This window comes from Gnatocerus cornutus, chromosome 2, assembly GCF_029298725.1.
Source record: "Gnatocerus cornutus isolate USDA-ARS CGAHR chromosome 2, icGnaCorn1.1, whole genome shotgun sequence".
Classification (NCBI taxonomy): domain Eukaryota; kingdom Metazoa; phylum Arthropoda; class Insecta; order Coleoptera; family Tenebrionidae; genus Gnatocerus; species Gnatocerus cornutus.
The window spans coordinates 19,076,530-19,095,947 of record NC_142234.1 but is presented as its reverse complement, the minus strand read 5'-3'; the positions used below and the strand labels follow the sequence as shown (position 1 = coordinate 19,095,947).

The 19,418-nt window shown below is 35.1% G+C and overlaps 2 protein-coding genes across 4 annotated transcripts in view; one reads left to right on the top strand and one right to left on the bottom strand.

Annotated features, from left to right (window-relative positions):
- Positions 1–19,418, top strand: part of Sesn (Sestrin) — a 103,104-nt gene that overhangs the window by 17,723 nt on the left and 65,963 nt on the right. The gene's annotated exons all lie outside the window — the stretch shown is intronic.
- LOC148179802 (uncharacterized) lies at positions 14,438–17,770 on the bottom strand. Of its 3 annotated transcripts, none has more exons than XM_088050880.1 (4): positions 17,367–17,770; positions 15,448–15,770; positions 15,273–15,382; positions 14,438–14,794 (listed from the first exon to the last, which is right to left on the bottom strand). In XM_088050880.1, the coding sequence occupies exons 3-4, from the start codon at positions 15,374–15,376 to the stop codon at positions 14,617–14,619; spliced, it is 282 nt and encodes a 93-aa protein (XP_087907006.1). In that variant the 5' UTR covers positions 15,377–15,382; positions 15,448–15,770; positions 17,367–17,770; the 3' UTR covers positions 14,438–14,616. The 3 variants fall into 3 exon arrangements, with proteins under 3 accessions (XP_087907006.1, XP_087907005.1, XP_087907007.1); XM_088050879.1 differs by having other exon boundaries at positions 15,452–15,770; positions 17,367–17,765; XM_088050881.1 differs by lacking the exon at positions 17,367–17,770 and adding an exon at positions 16,116–16,240 and having other exon boundaries at positions 15,452–15,770.

Below are 19,418 nucleotides of genomic sequence, written 5' to 3'. Positions count from 1 at the left end.
TTTTGGAAGTTCAAAGAACTATTTTTTATGTAAAGAATTGCGTGAAAAACGATGGCGCAACCGGTTTCCCAATATTTCTAATAGTTTTTGAGCTATTGGGTACGAATTGTTTCGAACCTTCAAAAATTTCGCTCTCTGGCGACAACCCAAAATTTCAAACGGCCATAACTATTTGTCGACGAAAATGCAAAAATTCTTATGTTTTTGGATTCAGCGTGACATTTTGCGTAAAATGAGCTCAAATAAGTTGAGTTTTCTTAATAAATAAACGAGGCATTGGCCAAAAACTGTTTTGAAAACGTCATTTTAGGGCGATTTTTAATCAATGTTTGCAAAATGAAAACGACGTTTAATAGCTTTGAATTATACATCAGTCGAAAGAGGAGCTCGAAATCTATCTAGTGGCCAAATTTGAGATATAGGACAAATAGTTTGCGAGTTATGGCCAAAAATTAAAAAAAATGAAAAATTTTCATCGTTTGAGTCGCAATTTTTTTTCGCGAAAAATCGACTATCGAATTTTGGGCTTTTAAGCACTTTTTCTAACGTAAAATGAGCCGAGAAAGACGATGGCGCAAACCGCATCTCAATATCTCTAATAGTTTCCGAGATATTTAACTTTGAAAATTGGAAAAAATGAGAAAAAATGAAAATCAACTATCCGAAACTTTGATCGGCCATAACTCAGTTATTTGTAGTCGGATCTGAATTTAAATCCCAGATTTGGAATCTGCGTAAAATTCTGCGTTCAGTGATGTATAATAACTCAAGTTTACTCTAAAAAATAGGCGAGATATCGATATGAGAAATTTGGTATAGTTTTAATCATGAATTTTCGCGAAAATTTGCAAATTTCGACTATTGGAAAATCTAAAAACCATTTCTTATGTAAAAAATCGCGAGAAAAACGATGCCGCAAACCGCATTCCAATATCTGGAATAGTTTCCGAGATATCGAGCATGAATTGTTTCGAACCTTCGAAAATTTGACCCTCTGGCGACAACCCAAAATTTCAAACGGCCATAACTCGGTTATTTATTGACAAATTTTTAAAAATTATGATATTTTTGGATTCAGCGTGAAATTCTGCGTAAAATGAGACCCAAATTTGTTGAGTTTGCTTAATAAATAAACGAGGTATTGGCCAAAAACTGTTTTGAAAACATCATTTTAGGGTGATTTTCAATCAATGTTTTTAAAATGAAAACGACGTTTAATAGCTTTGAATTATACATCAGTCGAAAGAGGAGCTTAAAATCTATCTACTGGCCAAATTTGAGACCTATAGGACAAGTAGTTTGCGAGTTATGGCCAAAAATTAAAAAAAATGAAAAATTTTCATCGTTTGAGTCGCAATTTTTTTTCGCGAAAAATCGACTATCGAATTTTGGGCTTTTAAGCACTTTTTCTAACGTAAAATGAGCCGAGAAAAACGATGGCGCAAACCGCATCTCAATATCTCTAATAGTTTCCGAGATATTTAACTTTGAAAATTGGGAAAAATGAGAAAAAATGAAAATCAACTATCCGAAACTTTGATCGGCCATAACTCAGTTATTTATTGTCGGATCTGAATTTAAATCCCAGATTTGGAATCTGCGTAAAATTCTGCGTTTACTGATGTATAATTACTCAAGTTTACTCTAAAAAATAAGCGAGATATTGATATGAGAAATTTGGTATAGTTTTAATCATAAATTTTCGCGAAAATTTGCAAATTTCGACTATTGGAAAATCTAAAAACCATTTCTTATGTAAAAAATCGCGAGAAAAACGATGCCGCAAACCGCATTCCAATATCTGGAATAGTTTCCGAGATATCGAGCATGAATTGTTTCGAACCTTCGAAAATTTGACCCTCTGGCGACAACCCAAAATTTCAAACGGCCATAACTCAGTTATTTATTGACAAATTTTAAAAAATTATCATATTTTTGGATTCAGCGTGAAATTCTGCGTAAAATGAGACCCAAATTTGTTTAGTTTGCTTAATAAATAAACGAGGTATTGGCCAAAAACTGTTTTGAAAACATCATTTTAGGGTGATTTTCAATCAATGTTTTCAAAATGAAAATGACGTTTAATAGCATTGAATTATGCATCAGTTGAAAGAGGAGCTTAAAATCTATCCACTGGCCAAATTTGAGACCTATAGGACAAGTAGTTTGCGAGTTATGGCCAAAAATTAAAAAAAATGAAAAATTTTCATCGTTTGAGTCGCAATTTTTTTTCGCGAAAAATCGACTATCGAATTTTGGGCTTTTAAGCACTTTTTCTAACGTAAAATGAGCCGAGAAAAACGATGGCGCAAACCGCATCTCAATATCTCTAATAGTTTCCGAGATATTTAACTTTGAAAATTGGGAAAAATGAGAAAAAATGAAAATCAACTATCCGAAACTTTGATCGGCCATAACTCAGTTATTTATTGTCGGATCTGAATTTAAGTCCCAGATTTGGAATCTGCGTAAAATTCTGCGTTTACTGATGTATAATTACTCAAGTTTACTCTAAAAAATAAGCGAGATATTGATATGAGAAATTTGGTATAGTTTTAATCATGAATTTTCGCGAAAATTTGCAAATTTCGACTATTGGAAAATCTAAAAACCATTTCTTATGTAAAAAATCGCGAGAAAAACGATGCCGCAAACCGCATTCCAATATCTGGAATAGTTTCCGAGATATCGAGCATGAATTGTTTCGAACCTTCGAAAATTTGACCCTCTGGCGACAACCCAAAATTTCAAACGGCCATAACTCAGTTATTTATTGACAAATTTTAAAAAATTATCATATTTTTGGATTCAGCGTGAAATTCTGCGTAAAATGAGACCCAAATTTGTTTAGTTTGCTTAATAAATAAACGAGGTATTGGCCAAAAACTGTTTTGAAAACATCATTTTAGGGTGATTTTCAATCAATGTTTTCAAAATGAAAATGACGTTTAATAGCATTGAATTATGCATCAGTTGAAAGAGGAGCTTAAAATCTATCCACTGGCCAAATTTGAGACCTATAGGACAAGTAGTTTGCGAGTTATGGCCAAAAATTAAAAAAAATGAAAAATTTTCATCGTTTGAGTCGCAATTTTTTTTCGCGAAAAATCGACTATCGAATTTTGGGCTTTTAAGCACTTTTTCTAACGTAAAATGAGCCGAGAAAAACGATGGCGCAAACCGCATCTCAATATCTCTAATAGTTTCCGAGATATTTAACTTTGAAAATTGGGAAAAATGAGAAAAAATGAAAATCAACTATCCGAAACTTTGATCGGCCATAACTCAGTTATTTATTGTCGGATCTGAATTTAAATCCCAGATTTGGAATCTGCGTAAAATTCTGCGTTTACTGATGTATAATTACTCAAGTTTACTCTAAAAAATAAGCGAGATATTGATATGAGAAATTTGGTATAGTTTTAATCATGAATTTTCGCGAAAATTTGCAAATTTCGACTATTGGAAAATCTAAAAACCATTTCTTATGTAAAAAATCGCGAGAAAAACGATGCCGCAAACCGCATTCCAATATCTGGAATAGTTTCCGAGATATCGAGCATGAATTGTTTCGAACCTTCGAAAATTTGACCCTCTGGCGACAACCCAAAATTTCAAACGGCCATAACTCAGTTATTTATTGCCAAATTTTAAAAAATTATCATATTTTTGGATTCAGCGTGAAATTCTGCGTAAAATGAGACCCAAATTTGTTTAGTTTGCTTAATAAATAAACGAGGTATTGGCCAAAAACTGTTTTGAAAACATCATTTTAGGGTGATTTTCAATCAATGTTTTCAAAATGAAAATGACGTTTAATAGCATTGAATTATGCATCAGTTGAAAGAGGAGCTTAAAATCTATCCACTGGCCAAATTTGAGACCTATAGGACAAGTAGTTTGCGAGTTATGGCCAAAAATTAAAAAAAATGAAAAATTTTCATCGTTTGAGTCGCAATTTTTTTTCGCGAAAAATCGACTATCGAATTTTGGGCTTTTAAGCACTTTTTCTAACGTAAAATGAGCCGAGAAAAACGATGGCGCAAACCGCATCTCAATATCTCTAATAGTTTCCGAGATATTTAACTTTGAAAATTGGGAAAAATGAGAAAAAATGAAAATCAACTATCCGAAACTTTGATCGGCCATAACTCAGTTATTTATTGTCGGATCTGAATTTAAATCCCAGATTTGGAATCTGCGTAAAATTCTGCGTTCAGTGATGTATAATAACTCAAGTTTACTCTAAAAAATAAGCGAGATATTGATATGAGAAATTTGGTATAGTTTTAATCATGAATTTTCGCAAAAATTTGCAAATTTCGACTATTGGAAAATCTAAAAACGATTTCTTATGTAAAAAATCGCGAGAAAAACGATGCCGCAAACCGCATTCCAATATCTGGAATAGTTTCCGAGATATCGAGCATGAATTGTTTCGAACCTTCGAAAATTTGACCCTCTGGCGACAACCCAAAATTTCAAACGGCCATAACTCAGTTATTTATTGACAAATTTTAAAAAATTATCTTATTTTTGGATTCAGCGTGAAATTCTGCGTAAAATGAGACCCAAATTTGTTGAGTTTGCTTAATAAATAAACGAGGTATTGGCCAAAAACTGTTTTGAAAACATCATTTTAGGGTGATTTTCAATCAATGTTTTTAAAATGAAAACGACGTTTAATAGCTTTGAATTATACATCAGTCGAAAGAGGAGCTTAAAATCTATCTACTGGCCAAATTTGAGACCTATAGGACAAGTAGTTTGCGAGTTATGGCCAAAAATTAAAAAAAATGAAAAATTTTCATCGTTTGAGTCGCAATTTTTTTTCGCGAAAAATCGACTATCGAATTTTGGGCTTTTAAGCACTTTTTCCAACGTAAAATGAGCCGAGAAAAACGATGGCGCAAACCGCATCTCAATATCTCTAATAGTTTCCGAGATATTTAACTTTGAAAATTGGGAAAAATGAGAAAAAATGAAAATCAACTATCCGAAACTTTGATCGGCCATAACTCAGTTATTTATTGTCGGATCTGAATTTAAATCCCAGATTTGGAATCTGCGTAAAATTCTGCGTTTACTGATGTATAATTACTCAAGTTTACTCTAAAAAATAAGCGAGATATTGATATGAAAAATTTGGTATAGTTTTAATCATGAATTTTCGCGAAAATTTGCAAATTTCGACCATTGGAAAATCTAAAAACCATTTCTTATGTAAAAAATCGCGAGAAAAACGATGCCGCAAACCGCATTCCAATATCTGGAATAGTTTCCGAGATATCGAGCATGAATTGTTTCGAACCTTCGAAAATTTGACCCTCTGGCGACAACCCAAAATTTCAAACGGCCATAACTCAGTTATTTATTGACAAATTTTAAAAAATTATCATATTTTTGGATTCAGCGTGAAATTCTGCGTAAAATGAGACCCAAATTTGTTTAGTTTGCTTAATAAATAAACGAGGTATTGGCCAAAAACTGTTTTGAAAACATCATTTTAGGGTGATTTTCAATCAATGTTTTCAAAATGAAAATGACGTTTAATAGCATTGAATTATGCATCAGTTGAAAGAGGAGCTTAAAATCTATCCACTGGCCAAATTTGAGACCTATAGGACAAGTAGTTTGCGAGTTATGGCCAAAAATTAAAAAAAATGAAAAATTTTCATCGTTTGAGTCGCAATTTTTTTTCGCGAAAAATCGACTATCGAATTTTGGGCTTTTAAGCACTTTTTCTAACGTAAAATGAGCCGAGAAAAACGATGGCGCAAACCGCATCTCAATATCTCTAATAGTTTCCGAGATATTTAACTTTGAAAATTGGGAAAAATGAGAAAAAATGAAAATCAACTATCCGAAACTTTGATCGGCCATAACTCAGTTATTTATTGTCGGATCTGAATTTAAGTCCCAGATTTGGAATCTGCGTAAAATTCTGCGTTTACTGATGTATAATTACTCAAGTTTACTCTAAAAAATAAGCGAGATATTGATATGAGAAATTTGGTATAGTTTTAATCATGAATTTTCGCGAAAATTTGCAAATTTCGACTATTGGAAAATCTAAAAACCATTTCTTATGTAAAAAATCGCGAGAAAAACGATGCCGCAAACCGCATTCCAATATCTGGAATAGTTTCCGAGATATCGAGCATGAATTGTTTCGAACCTTCGAAAATTTGACCCTCTGGCGACAACCCAAAATTTCAAACGGCCATAACTCAGTTATTTATTGACAAATTTTAAAAAATTATCATATTTTTGGATTCAGCGTGAAATTCTGCGTAAAATGAGACCCAAATTTGTTTAGTTTGCTTAATAAATAAACGAGGTATTGGCCAAAAACTGTTTTGAAAACATCATTTTAGGGTGATTTTCAATCAATGTTTTCAAAATGAAAATGACGTTTAATAGCATTGAATTATGCATCAGTTGAAAGAGGAGCTTAAAATCTATCCACTGGCCAAATTTGAGACCTATAGGACAAGTAGTTTGCGAGTTATGGCCAAAAATTAAAAAAAATGAAAAATTTTCATCGTTTGAGTCGCAATTTTTTTTCGCGAAAAATCGACTATCGAATTTTGGGCTTTTAAGCACTTTTTCTAACGTAAAATGAGCCGAGAAAAACGATGGCGCAAACCGCATCTCAATATCTCTAATAGTTTCCGAGATATTTAACTTTGAAAATTGGGAAAAATGAGAAAAAATGAAAATCAACTATCCGAAACTTTGATCGGCCATAACTCAGTTATTTGTAGTCGGATCTGAATTTAAATCCCAGATTTGGAATCTGCGTAAAATTCTGCGTTCAGTGATGTATAATAACTCAAGTTTACTCTAAAAAATAGGCGAGATATCGATATGAGAAATTTGGTATAGTTTTAATCATGAATTTTCGCGAAAATTTGCAAATTTCGACTATTGGAAAATCTAAAAACCATTTCTTATGTAAAAAATCGCGAGAAAAACGATGCCGCAAACCGCATTCCAATATCTGGAATAGTTTCCGAGATATCGAGCATGAATTGTTTCGAACCTTCGAAAATTTGACCCTCTGGCGACAACCCAAAATTTCAAACGGCCATAACTCAGTTATTTATTGACAAATTTTAAAAAATTATCATATTTTTGGATTCAGCGTGAAATTCTGCGTAAAATGAGACCCAAATTTGTTTAGTTTGCTTAATAAATAAACGAGGTATTGGCCAAAAACTGTTTTGAAAACATCATTTAAGGGTGATTTTCAATCAATGTTTTCAAAATGAAAATGACGTTTAATAGCATTGAATTATGCATCAGTTGAAAGAGGAGCTTAAAATCTATCCACTGGCCAAATTTGAGACCTATAGGACAAGTAGTTTGCGAGTTATGGCCAAAAATTAAAAAAAATGAAAAATTTTCATCGTTTGAGTCGCAATTTTTTTTCGCGAAAAATCGACTATCGAATTTTGGGCTTTTAAGCACTTTTTCTAACGTAAAATGAGCCGAGAAAAACGATGGCGCAAACCGCATCTCAATATCTCTAATAGTTTCCGAGATATTTAACTTTGAAAATTGGGAAAAATGAGAAAAAATGAAAATCAACTATCCGAAACTTTGATCGGCCATAACTCAGTTATTTATTGTCGGATCTGAATTTAAATCCCAGATTTGGAATCTGCGTAAAATTCTGCGTTCAGTGATGTATAATAACTCAAGTTTACTCTAAAAATAGGCGAGATATCGATATGAGAAATTTGGTATAGTTTTAATCATGAATTTTCGCGATAATTTGCAAATTTCGACTATTGGAAAATCTAAAAACCATTTCTTATGTAAAAAATCGCGAGAAAAACGATGCCGCAAACCGCATTCCAATATCTGGAATAGTTTCCGAGATATCGAGCATGAATTGTTTCGAACCTTCGAAAATTTGACCCTCTGGCGACAACCCAAAATTTCAAACGGCCATAACTCGGTTATTTATTGACAAATTTTAAAAAATTATCATATTTTTGGATTCAGCGTGAAATTCTGCGTAAAATGAGACCCAAATTTGTTTAGTTTGCTTAATAAATAAACGAGGTATTGGCCAAAAACTGTTTTGAAAACATCATTTAAGGGTGATTTTCAATCAATGTTTTCAAAATGAAAATGACGTTTAATAGCATTGAATTATGCATCAGTTGAAAGAGGAGCTTAAAATCTATCTACTGGCCAAATTTGAGACCTATAGGACAAGTAGTTTGCGAGTTATGGCCAAAAATTAAAAAAAATGAAAAATTTTCATCGTTTGAGTCGCAATTTTTTTTCGCGAAAAATCGACTATCGAATTTTGGGCTTTTAAGCACTTTTTCTAACGTAAAATGAGCCGAGAAAAACGATGGCGCAAACCGCATCTCAATATCTCTAATAGTTTCCGAGATATTTAACTTTGAAAATTGGGAAAAATGAGAAAAAATGAAAATCAACTATCCGAAACTTTGATCGGCCATAACTCAGTTATTTATTGTCGGATCTGAATTTAAATCCCAGATTTGGAATCTGCGTAAAATTCTGCGTTTACTGATGTATAATTACTCAAGTTTATTCTAAAAAATAAGCGAGATATTGATATGAGAAATTTGGTATAGTTTTAATCATGAATTTTCGCAAAAATTTGCAAATTTCGACTATTGGAAAATCTAAAAACGATTTCTTATGTAAAAAATCGCGAGAAAAACGATGCCGCAAACCGCATTCCAATATCTGGAATAGTTTCCGAGATATCGAGCATGAATTGTTTCGAACCTTCGAAAATTTGACCCTCTGGCGACAACCCAAAATTTCAAACGGCCATAACTCGGTTATTTATTGACAAATTTTAAAAAATTATCAAATTTTTGGATTCAAACAGCCATAACTCAGTTATTTGTTGACGAAAATTAAAAATTCTCGGGGTTTTGGATTCAGAGAGACATTCTGCGTAAAATAAACCCAAATAAGTTAAGAATCGACTATCAAATTTTGGGATTTTGAGAACTTTTTCTTACGTTAAATATACCTGTAATAGTTTCCGAGATTTTTACCTTTAAAAATTAGTGAAATGAAAATCAACTATCCGAAACTTTGATCAGCCACAACTTAGTTATTTGTTGTCTGATCTGAATTTCAACCCCAGATTTCGAATCTGCGGAAAATTCTGCGTAAAATGATCTATAATAAAGATAAACATGTTTCTAATTTCCATCCGCATTAATACACCGACTGGTTCAATTATGAAAGCATGCATTGTTTCGTTTCTTAGAATTAACCACGTCGATGACACAACCTCGCTACATTTCCATAACAATTACTCCGAGAAACAACATCATGCATTTACCCTATTCTCTTAAGTATGTAAGTTTCGAGTAAGTTGTAGAACAGCTGTGTCCCTTGACTCCTCGAAAGGGTAGACAATAAACAAAGAAAAACTTGAAGATTTTCTCGGCTCATTGTTGTTTACTTAGCATTTTTTAAGATTAATGTTACTGCTCATTCAGCCTGTGTGTATAATTAATTAACTGAGGGTGAACTGTGAATAGCATGACGTAAAAAGTAACGATGCCACTTCAAGATAAGATGTGATGTTATGAAAATTAAAAGACAAATAAACAGCGGAGAGGCCCGAAATATATTTCAATTCTCGAAATTCTAATAAAGTCACCTTAATTAAATTGTGCTATTTAAGTCAGACGAATCGATTCCGTCAGGGCCCTTCAAATATTGAAATAATTTCGACGGAATTACGCTCGTATTGTGTAAGATTCCTGAAGGGAATTCAATTCAAGTAACAAGCTCTTTCTGTTTTTTTGATATTTGCGCAGATGATGAAATGAAGCTCGTTCATTAGTGGTGAAATTTCGAGAGGCGGAAAGACGATACAAATAACTACAATAATTATTTTATTTTCCACGAACTGGGGAAAGTGCTTAAGAATATTGCCAGTGCCGAAATTAAACTTAGGGTTTATTTTGGGATTGACGAGGATCAGAGCCGGATTAAGTTCTGGTGAGGCTAAAAAGTGGATACTAATATTAAAATCTTAAGATTCTTCGTTTTGAGTTCGTCATCCGCCTCTGACGAGGATTCCCGAATGGTCGAAACAATTTGCTCACCATATTACATAAATAATCGGAATTAGGAGTTTTGCCAGCAATTGCCGGCAGAGTGATCGATGTTGACGTGCGAGAATAAAAATAACTGCTTCTTAATTAAAGCAGCCAAAACCGACCATTTGTCTTTGGCCCTTCACCGCTGCTTTTAGCTCAAGACGTGTTTGGTTCGGCAGGGCCCGATAAGCATCTTTTTGAAATTCGCCCAACTTGCACGGCGATGTTAACAAGGTACACATTTTCATGTAAATTGTGTCCAATACTGTTATCCGCATGCTAATTTCCTCCTGTCGTTGCACAAAATGAATGGTAAATTTGTCATTTCCGGTTTAAATATTTAATTTACGCGTACATTCACAGTTAGATTGCTGCCGCTAATTACCATAATGTGTGCTAATATGGTGGTCAAGAAAAAGCGTGACTTTATGCACAGCTATCCGTGCTAGACTTGCTACTCCTCATTTATTTTGAATACCGCATTTCAAGGTCAAAATTTGTGAAAATTGTGGAGCTCTACGGCCAATTTGAGAAGATTTATCTCTTGAATTGAACATAAACGAGTACTGGAACACCCAAAGACATGTTCGTGATTGTTTTCAATACATAAATCCTCTTAAATTTGTCGTAGACCACCACAACTGTCACAAATTATGACCTTGAAATGCGGTATTCAAAATAAATGAGGAGTAGACTGTGTGTCGCTAGGCAGTGGCTGAGGTGTAGCAAAGTCACGGTCGACTATCTATGTGCCTATTGTTAATTATGACGTGCAGATTGCCAAGGCCAGGAATAGTCGAAAATTAGCAACAGCTGTTCAGTCGGAGGAAAATTTCGCATATTTTTGGAAGCCGCGCAAGTTTAAAGTATCAAAAAACGTTTAGATTCTTAATTTAGACATTTATTAAATTATTGTTCGTCAGGCTTCGCTGTTGATAAATTCGCGATCACATCCACGTGCCGCTTCCAAAAATAAACACAAATAAAATATTTACACATATTTACAATAAGCAGCTGTCGGGAATGACGGCTAAATAAAAAGGGGACGAGCAAGACACGCGAACTTCCAACTAGAAAAAATCCACAAGAACCGGAGGCATTAGCCGAGATCGGATTTAAGTGGAATAAAAATAATCTGTTGATTATTTTTAGTTTCGGTGGAAATCTCTGCATTTCCCTTCTCGTGGATTAATCCAGGACTAAAACGCGGTAGGAATCGTTTATCCTTATCGTCTCTCTATCCCTCGAAGTGGGTTATAACATCCTTAGAAAGCCATTGCGAATATTGCATTACATAAAAAGGAGGAAAAGCGAACCGGCGAAAAGGTCGATCTATTTGCAGGAAAGCGAACGGTGCGAACAGCTGTCCAACTCTCGGAGAAATAATAACGTAGGAATGAAGGGACGGATCGTCCTTGATCTGGTGACAAATTGTATAATAGGACCATGTAATCATAAGCATTGCACACCTACCGCTGTAATTAAATGGAAGATTTTCCATTATGTGATTATTCCAAGTATTCTGCGGCTGTTCGCCATAAACCTAGCGACAAATTACTAATTACATATTTATGAGCTCGGAGAACAAAATGATATCGTTTCATTATGTAATCATGGCGGATTTTGTTCCATTGTGTTCTAACAACGACGGTGTGTTGGTAGTTTTTCGCTCATACGTTAAAAATTTCTGCTTCCGTCCAATTCAATTTCCATTCCGTTCCTGCTGCGGAATTATTGAATTATTAGCGGCAGCCTGGCTATCCCACCTCAAGATGTTTCAGTTCCCTAAGGAAAGGATTGCGGTTTCATGTTTATATTATAATTTAAACCTTCGAAATTCGCCTTGTGAATTTGTAAGTTTTTCGGCGGTGTAAGGTATTAGAAATGGGAAAATCTTCGAACTTCCTTAATGTAATGGAAAAACTTTGTTGGTTTTTGTTGAAAACTTCCAATTTGTTGTTTTTCTTTGGGATCAACTTACGAGTTTATAAATTTGCGAGGATAATAATGACGGTCGTGGAAGTTGTCGTGATTAAGTACATCGCGATCGATAGAAGCGTCAGAAAAACGAATACATAGTCTCTTTCCTTGCCTCATCGCCGGCGAGAGCTTCTTTTGCTAGTTCATCCGAGTTATCATTAATTTTGGGCTTCCGAATTGCATTTAAACTTGGGATATTCCATCAAGACGTTATCCCCATTAGTTCCGCGTAATTTAATGTTAAAAATGAACGCCTAGATTGGACGGTCTTATATTATTAAGATCGACAGAGTATTAATCAAAGAGATCGGTATAATTTTACTATCGATAAAGTGCTGTGCTAATTCCCCAATGATTCCCACCGGCACAAACTTTCAACACTTAAATGAAGATATAGGTAAGGTAATTGTTATGCGTGAAGCTACATAGACAAATTAATATTCTATTGATCTCCCGTAAACGATTGTTCAGCCTTAACCCTGTGAGCTCGTTAGATTATCGATTTGATGTCTGAATTAATTAACGTTGATAATCTCGGAAAACTTACAAGTACCCTGACCTCGAAACGAGATGTTCCTGTTAAATTCCGGAAATTACCGAGATCAAAGATTAAATGCGGAAACCGCAATTACCCTCTAAAAACTCTGCTGCTGTATTTCTAGTTTTTCATTATTTGCATCAAGCAGTAATTTTCAGTCAAATTGGGAAATTCGCATGGAACTGGTGAATTAAAACAGTGTGGGACGTGGGTTATTATGTCGGGATTGGGGAGGATTTGCAGTGCATCGTTGCTGCTAACGTAATAAAATAGATTTAGGGTTGAAGGGCTTCCTAATCTAGATCAGCGAGATTAGGATTTGAGCGGTGGACTTTTCCAAAACGACCGGAATTTCGACGTGATGGGATCGGACAGTTTTTAAACTTTGTTCATTTATTTTTTGCACTGCAACTACCAAACAATTCAACAGAGCACTCGTCATTTCGCATTTCCGTTTAAATTTTATGATTTTGTTTCGTCTATCGATTCGTTTTAATCACGATCTGTTTGATAAATGTTGTCTGTCGGGCCGGGATTTATATTTAATGCATGATTCCAGCTAAACGCCAATTTTGGACATGCTAAACTGTATTTGCGTTTGGTAGTTTTGATTTTTCGGGTCTATCCTCCTGGGGAGTATTGTATTTCCCGGTTTTTCGAAGAACGACTTTCCCTCTCAATTTCCTTTCAACTGCAGCGCTTCGAAATTCGAATATGCCGGCGGCAAGAAGTTGGACAAGTTGGTAGCGCTGCTACCGATCGATCACATACGGAAAAATTCCCTCTATGATTTGATATGACTTTTCTTTTCATGTAATGATTTTTGCGTCCATTAACTCGCAGAGTCCATCCACAGTTGTCACGAACTGTTTAACACACAATGTTAACAACCGCATCGGTAAATTCAATGGAAAGCCGCTTGAGAATAATAGATGATTTTGCTTGTCCAAATATGAACGATCGTCCTTAAAAAAATCCTCGTTTAGTTCTGTTGCCTTTCATGCGTAAGTTACCCTCCCACACATGAATTATGTAAGAACAATCCGCCTGTAAGTGGCCATGAACTTGCGCCACGATTAGCCAAACGAATAAAACAATCAACAACTTATAATTAAAGACATTTAGACCTTGGAGTGCATTAACTTTTAACAGCGTTTAGTTAAGCGTCGTTGTCACCAATATTGACATTTTTTCTGCTTCATAAAGTCCACCATCAATCAAACGGGACGTCTTCATCAAAGTTTATTCATCGACTCGGTCGCTGTTCTCAATTTGCAGTCGTTGGCGGCCAACCTAATTAATCATCAGTTTCTAGAAAAATTAATTAATAATGAGGCTGTGATAAGCGATCGTTGGAAAGGAAGATAGTCAAGAAGCGGCTGTGGGAATTTGCAGGTCCGTGGTTCAAGTCATATGTTATTATTGAACGTGTCACTTTTCGAAGTGCTATCGTGACTTTATGATATAGTGCTTCTATCAAACGGGAATCGGAGGTCTTATCTGATATTATAATCGCCAAACACAAAGAAAAGATGAATGTTGCTCGACGATTAAAAGGGAAAAAATCGCCGAATTAGAAGCGAAAGAAAGGATAAAGTGTTACAACTTGTTCAACGCCCCCATTTCTGTTTACAGGCCACAAAATTAATAATCCAATGTTCCTGATCATTTCTGGCTTTTCCATGGCAGCCGCTGCCCGTACAAACGAGCTCGTTTTACGTCACACACTTTTGAACTTCTCTTTCAAAACAACATCATTAGACTTGTTCCAATTACAAAAACCTTTTATCAAACAAGTTCGTTTCAATAAAATATCAGCATTCTCCAGTTTAATGAAGCGCAGCAACTTACACAACTTCGCATGTACCTAATACTTTAAATAAATATTTAATATCACAATCACCACCTGACCTTTAAGAGTTAAAAGTTCAAAGTTCTATCGGTCAGATAATCACAGATGGCAAGTACGAAACGCAAGGTTCAATTAGTGCCGATCATGATGTACCACGGTAGCATAACAGTTACTGCTATGCAAAAGATGCACGTCAGGCCCATGGTTAAAGTTGTAGTTTCTGGGCAGCGGGACCATTCGTCGTCGTCGAGTTCATGGGCGCTGCGGTGGAACTCTTTCACTTCGACGTCGAACCGAAATTTCACTCTGAAAAGAAAAATTCTGTTCTAAGTGGAGTATAAAATCTCCGATTCTGATCGATTTGCTTACCCCATCGCTATCAATATGTATGCGGCCGTAAATCGTAACTTTCTTATTTGGAAACGTATTTATACGTCCTTTTATCTTTATGTCTTATGGAAATGGTGTTGTTCGTAATGTTCTTATACAAACTTTACGGAATTTACATTTACGTAATAGTTACGAACCAAGTTTCTGCCGAATATAAAAAACAACATTCTTTATATTTCATCTCAGAAGTTTTTAAAGGCGTCTCACCACCTTCCAAATATCAAATTTGTTGCGAGAAAGAATCTCAGACTTATGAAAGGAATGGAGGGTCGCGCAAATATCGCTCCGCAGCTACTTCAAAATCTCGAGGTTTTTTTGTATTCGACAAAAGCCGCTGTGAAACGTTCGGGGGCCAGCAAGGGGAGGTGGCCGTTCGAATAATTTTGATTCTTACCTGGAATTTTGATCAGAACAGTCCCGCCTCCAGTACAGCGGCCCGGATCCCGTACTATCCAAAATCCATTCCGGCTCCTCCAGTCCTTGCATATTCTCCATCATTTTCACCTACCATGCAGGAAAACAAGTCATTCTTACTGCCATGTTCCGTGAAAAACTGATTTATAACACACCTACCAGCTTTTTCGCGACGATAAATTTCCGGGGTGGTTTTATTTTCTCTTTAAAAACTTGTTTTTATTGTTCTTTAACACGGCAGCACGCTGCAATTTTTTTCCTGTGGGCACTTTTCGACTCGGAAAGTTCGTATTGTAATCACAAATTACTGGCCATTGTAAGATTCGCTCTATTGTTCGCCTTTGTGTTTCGTTTTTTCATTTAATTTCGGTGAGGCCTCTTCAACGACGGCTTTCGTCTTGATTTCTTGCACTTTTTCTAAAGGAGAAGCTCCGAAATCGATATGGGACTCTCGAAAGGTTGCTTTACTGACTGATGGCTGAAAGTGAAAATGTTCCCATTTTTACACAGTCTAACATAATTGAGTTTAATTTCAACAATAGTAAAGTTACGTTCGCCTTTAACTGTTATCGTAATCCGAGAACATAGTTGTTAAACATGTTTGTTGAACTAAAAGTGGAATTCTTAGTTTTTTTATTGTAATTATTTCAACTAAAATTGACGTTTGTGTGGGCAATTTGCCAATTCATCACCAAGACCAATGTCTTACAAAGGTTAAAAGGCCGAATCTATTGATTGTTTTTTTTTTTCTAGACGTGGGAGGCGATATTTTAGTCAAACATGAAAAAACAGAAGAAATATGTTAGTGATGACGTACGCTTACATTAAATCATCCGCGATGGTTGGCACAGGCATCAAAATCTGACAAGTGCACGATTTTATTTAAAACCACAATATGACTACGTCTTGTCTAAAATTGCTGCTCTAGATAAAAGTTTGTTTATCGAAAGATTATTACTCATTACACTGCAACATTTTTAGTGCCGGATTATGTGCTCAAGTAAAATTTACAATTTCAAAGGTCACACAGATGGCATTTGGCACATGGTAAGGTCACTTATCACTCAAAGTGGCTCGGAAGCAGATTTATTATGTCTCATGATTATTATTAATAGAAATTAATACATTCCTATCGCTCCGAAAACTGCAACGATTGATTTTATTGCTGCCGAACTTGCAGGAAATTTTTGGCTTTAGCATGTAAGTCCTTTATCTCATCTAATCCAAAGATCAAGATTTAGTAGTTTGTTTTCATTCTAATCAAAACAATGCTTCTTCAAATGAAAGAGCGACAAAGTCCTTTTTGTATATCTTGCATTAATGTGATAAAAGGTCATATTTTTGTAATTTTCGTTACAGAATTTGCATGCATAAGAAATCTGAAAGAAACTGAAAGCACGTGCTGCGTACGCACTGAACCCATAAGGGGCATTTTGTGGTGTAATGAATTGAATAATGGGATGCAATTTTGGGCGACTAGTAATAAACTCATTCTCATTTGTGTGGACATAAAGGAAATGATTTACTTTCACTTGAAAATTATAACAAATTTCTTGGTGAGTGGAGGAATGTATTAATAATAACTATCAAGTGTAATAACATGTTTACCTGTGTAAGGTAAAAATGCTCACGTATAATGTCAGTACTTTGACCCAACTAATAAGCTCATTACTCGATTAGTATTTTTACGATTGAGCAATAATTTTCGATGAATTCGTACTTTCTATTTTTTGTTATCGAAATTGGCTCGTTATTGTAATTGGGATTTGAACCGTTTTTTGGGCTGCATTTTGCATGTTCGCGTGCACTCATTTTCCAGCGAAACTTTTATTGCTTTAGGGACATAAAAATAGATTACGAATTCGAAACGTCCATGCAAAATAGACCCAATTATCTTACTCGTTTGTCTTTCGCGGTGTACATTTCGTTCAAAGTACGACTCAGTTTGTAAATACCTAATTTACATTATGAAATCATTAGAGTTTGCGTTGTTAGTATGGGAAAATTCGAACTGCCGGAAACATTTCCGGAGGAAACTAATCCCGGACTTTTACAAAAAAACAATTTCGCTCACCTTAATCCCGCGAAACTATCACTGGATTCAGCGCTGTAACTTTTTAACTTCCTTCGAAACAACTAGATAAATCGTTGACATTTGTTCGCAGTGCACATGCGCAGGTTTTAATGCGTTTAATAAGTTGACTTTGACACCAAACACGTGGCGAGAGTGGAAACGAAATTTCGATAATTACTGTAGTAGGTGGCACTTTATTTTCATTGAATTTCTTCAGTTTGAAAATTAATTTTATAGAGTCGCTGCATGATCACATGTGAAGTCACTTAGTAAATTGCTGTGAGGTGTCTGGATGCGCAACCCGTCATTAAATAAAATTGTTATGCTAAAGTGGCTTTTAGCGTAAAGTTGCATTAAGCAAATTGTCTCTGCAAAGTTTGGGGAAATTAGACAATGGACGGGTGGACTGGAACCGCCAAGACACAGGGCTACCACCACATTGCAAATTGCAGAGGCCGCACATCCTTTCTATATTTGCAAAGTTTAAGGAAAATAACTCACGTCATTGTAAAATTAAAATGTTTGCGCAGCGTATCTCTCAGGGGCTTGTCGCCATTTATTATATTGAAAGTATAAACGTAATAATTTGCTAACATAAATCCTCTCGACAAACATCTCATCTCTTGCCAGCATCTGAAAGTATTCATGAAATAATAACGGTAGCAGCCGGTTTTCGGCCTTCATTATAGATAATAAAATTATTATAGATAGTAAAATTAGAAGTTTACGTTGAGTTCTAAACAATCGCTAATTTAATTTAATACCAGTGCGCGTATTTGTCGGGACAAAGCTTCCGATTATGTTTTATTTCGGGGTAATCAACGTCACTTATTGTGGAAAATTGAAAGGCTGTGCTGCCTTGGACTTGAACAGAAACAACTTGTTGCAGGAACCTTGAGATGAAATTATTTATGGGATTATTTAAATGCGATCGTTGTTGTTTTTCATAATTTATTATCTTTCGTTTGCAATAATTTATGGTGATTTCATGAGGTTCTTGTCTATAGTCTGATAGGCTCCTGGTACAAAAACCGAACGACTTTTACAATAATTCAAAAAACGCTTGTAATTACAGTCTACCATTCATATCACAATTGTACGTCCTTCTCAAGCCTTCCAATTTAGGATCGATCAAGCCAGCGGTCAGGGATTGTTCTCCCGTGAAATGAATTGTTCAAACATTAGAAGTTATCTCGATGGAATAACGTTGTTCATTCAAATTACTGTTCGTCGTTATTTACAAATCAGGAATTAGAGTTCCCTCGCCGCTTTAAACGCTCGCAAGTTAATTAGGATTTCTCTGGGCATTAACAAACTCTGCGCCACTTTCGGGCTTCCCAGAGAGGTGTTTTTCTTCAAAATGTGGCTTTTCGTTCTCCTGTTTATGTACGTGTGAACGCCAAACGAAATGGAAGTCACGCATTAATTTTTTTTAAATTATTATTTAAATGTAACGGCGAAAGAATAGAATTTTCGTTGTCAACTTCCAGTTTTCATTCGTGATGCTCAATTTGCGATTAGCAACGCTGACTCCGATATGGTTAAACGAAGAAGCAAAAAAGTGGAAAAGGCCAACAGAAAATCAGCAGAATTGTGTTTACTGTTTACATTTCGATGGCCAGTTTTACAATAATGCACGATTTTGCGCTCGTCATTGTGCAGACAACGCAGGACTAATATGATTAGGAAATTTGGTAAGGTCGTCACTCGCTCGAATTGCTAAAACGAAATGGAAAAATCTTGAATCACTTGTACTTTCATTTTATCATTGTTGTGCAAGATACCTAATCGCACATGGCGGTAAAACAAATCTCATATTTCCATAACAAAAACATTGAAGTGCATTTTTTAACGTTGTTTTTAAGTCAGTTTTCCAAATAAATGCAATTGCAAATGCAAATCAAATTTTCGACTTTCGAAAAATCTAAGAACAAAGTCTTTTCCTAACGCAAGTTTATCTACTCGAAAACTTAAGCGAGTCATCGATTTCAAAAATTTAGCATAATTTTAGTCATAAATTTTCGCGAAAAACTTTCGACTTTTGAAAAGTCA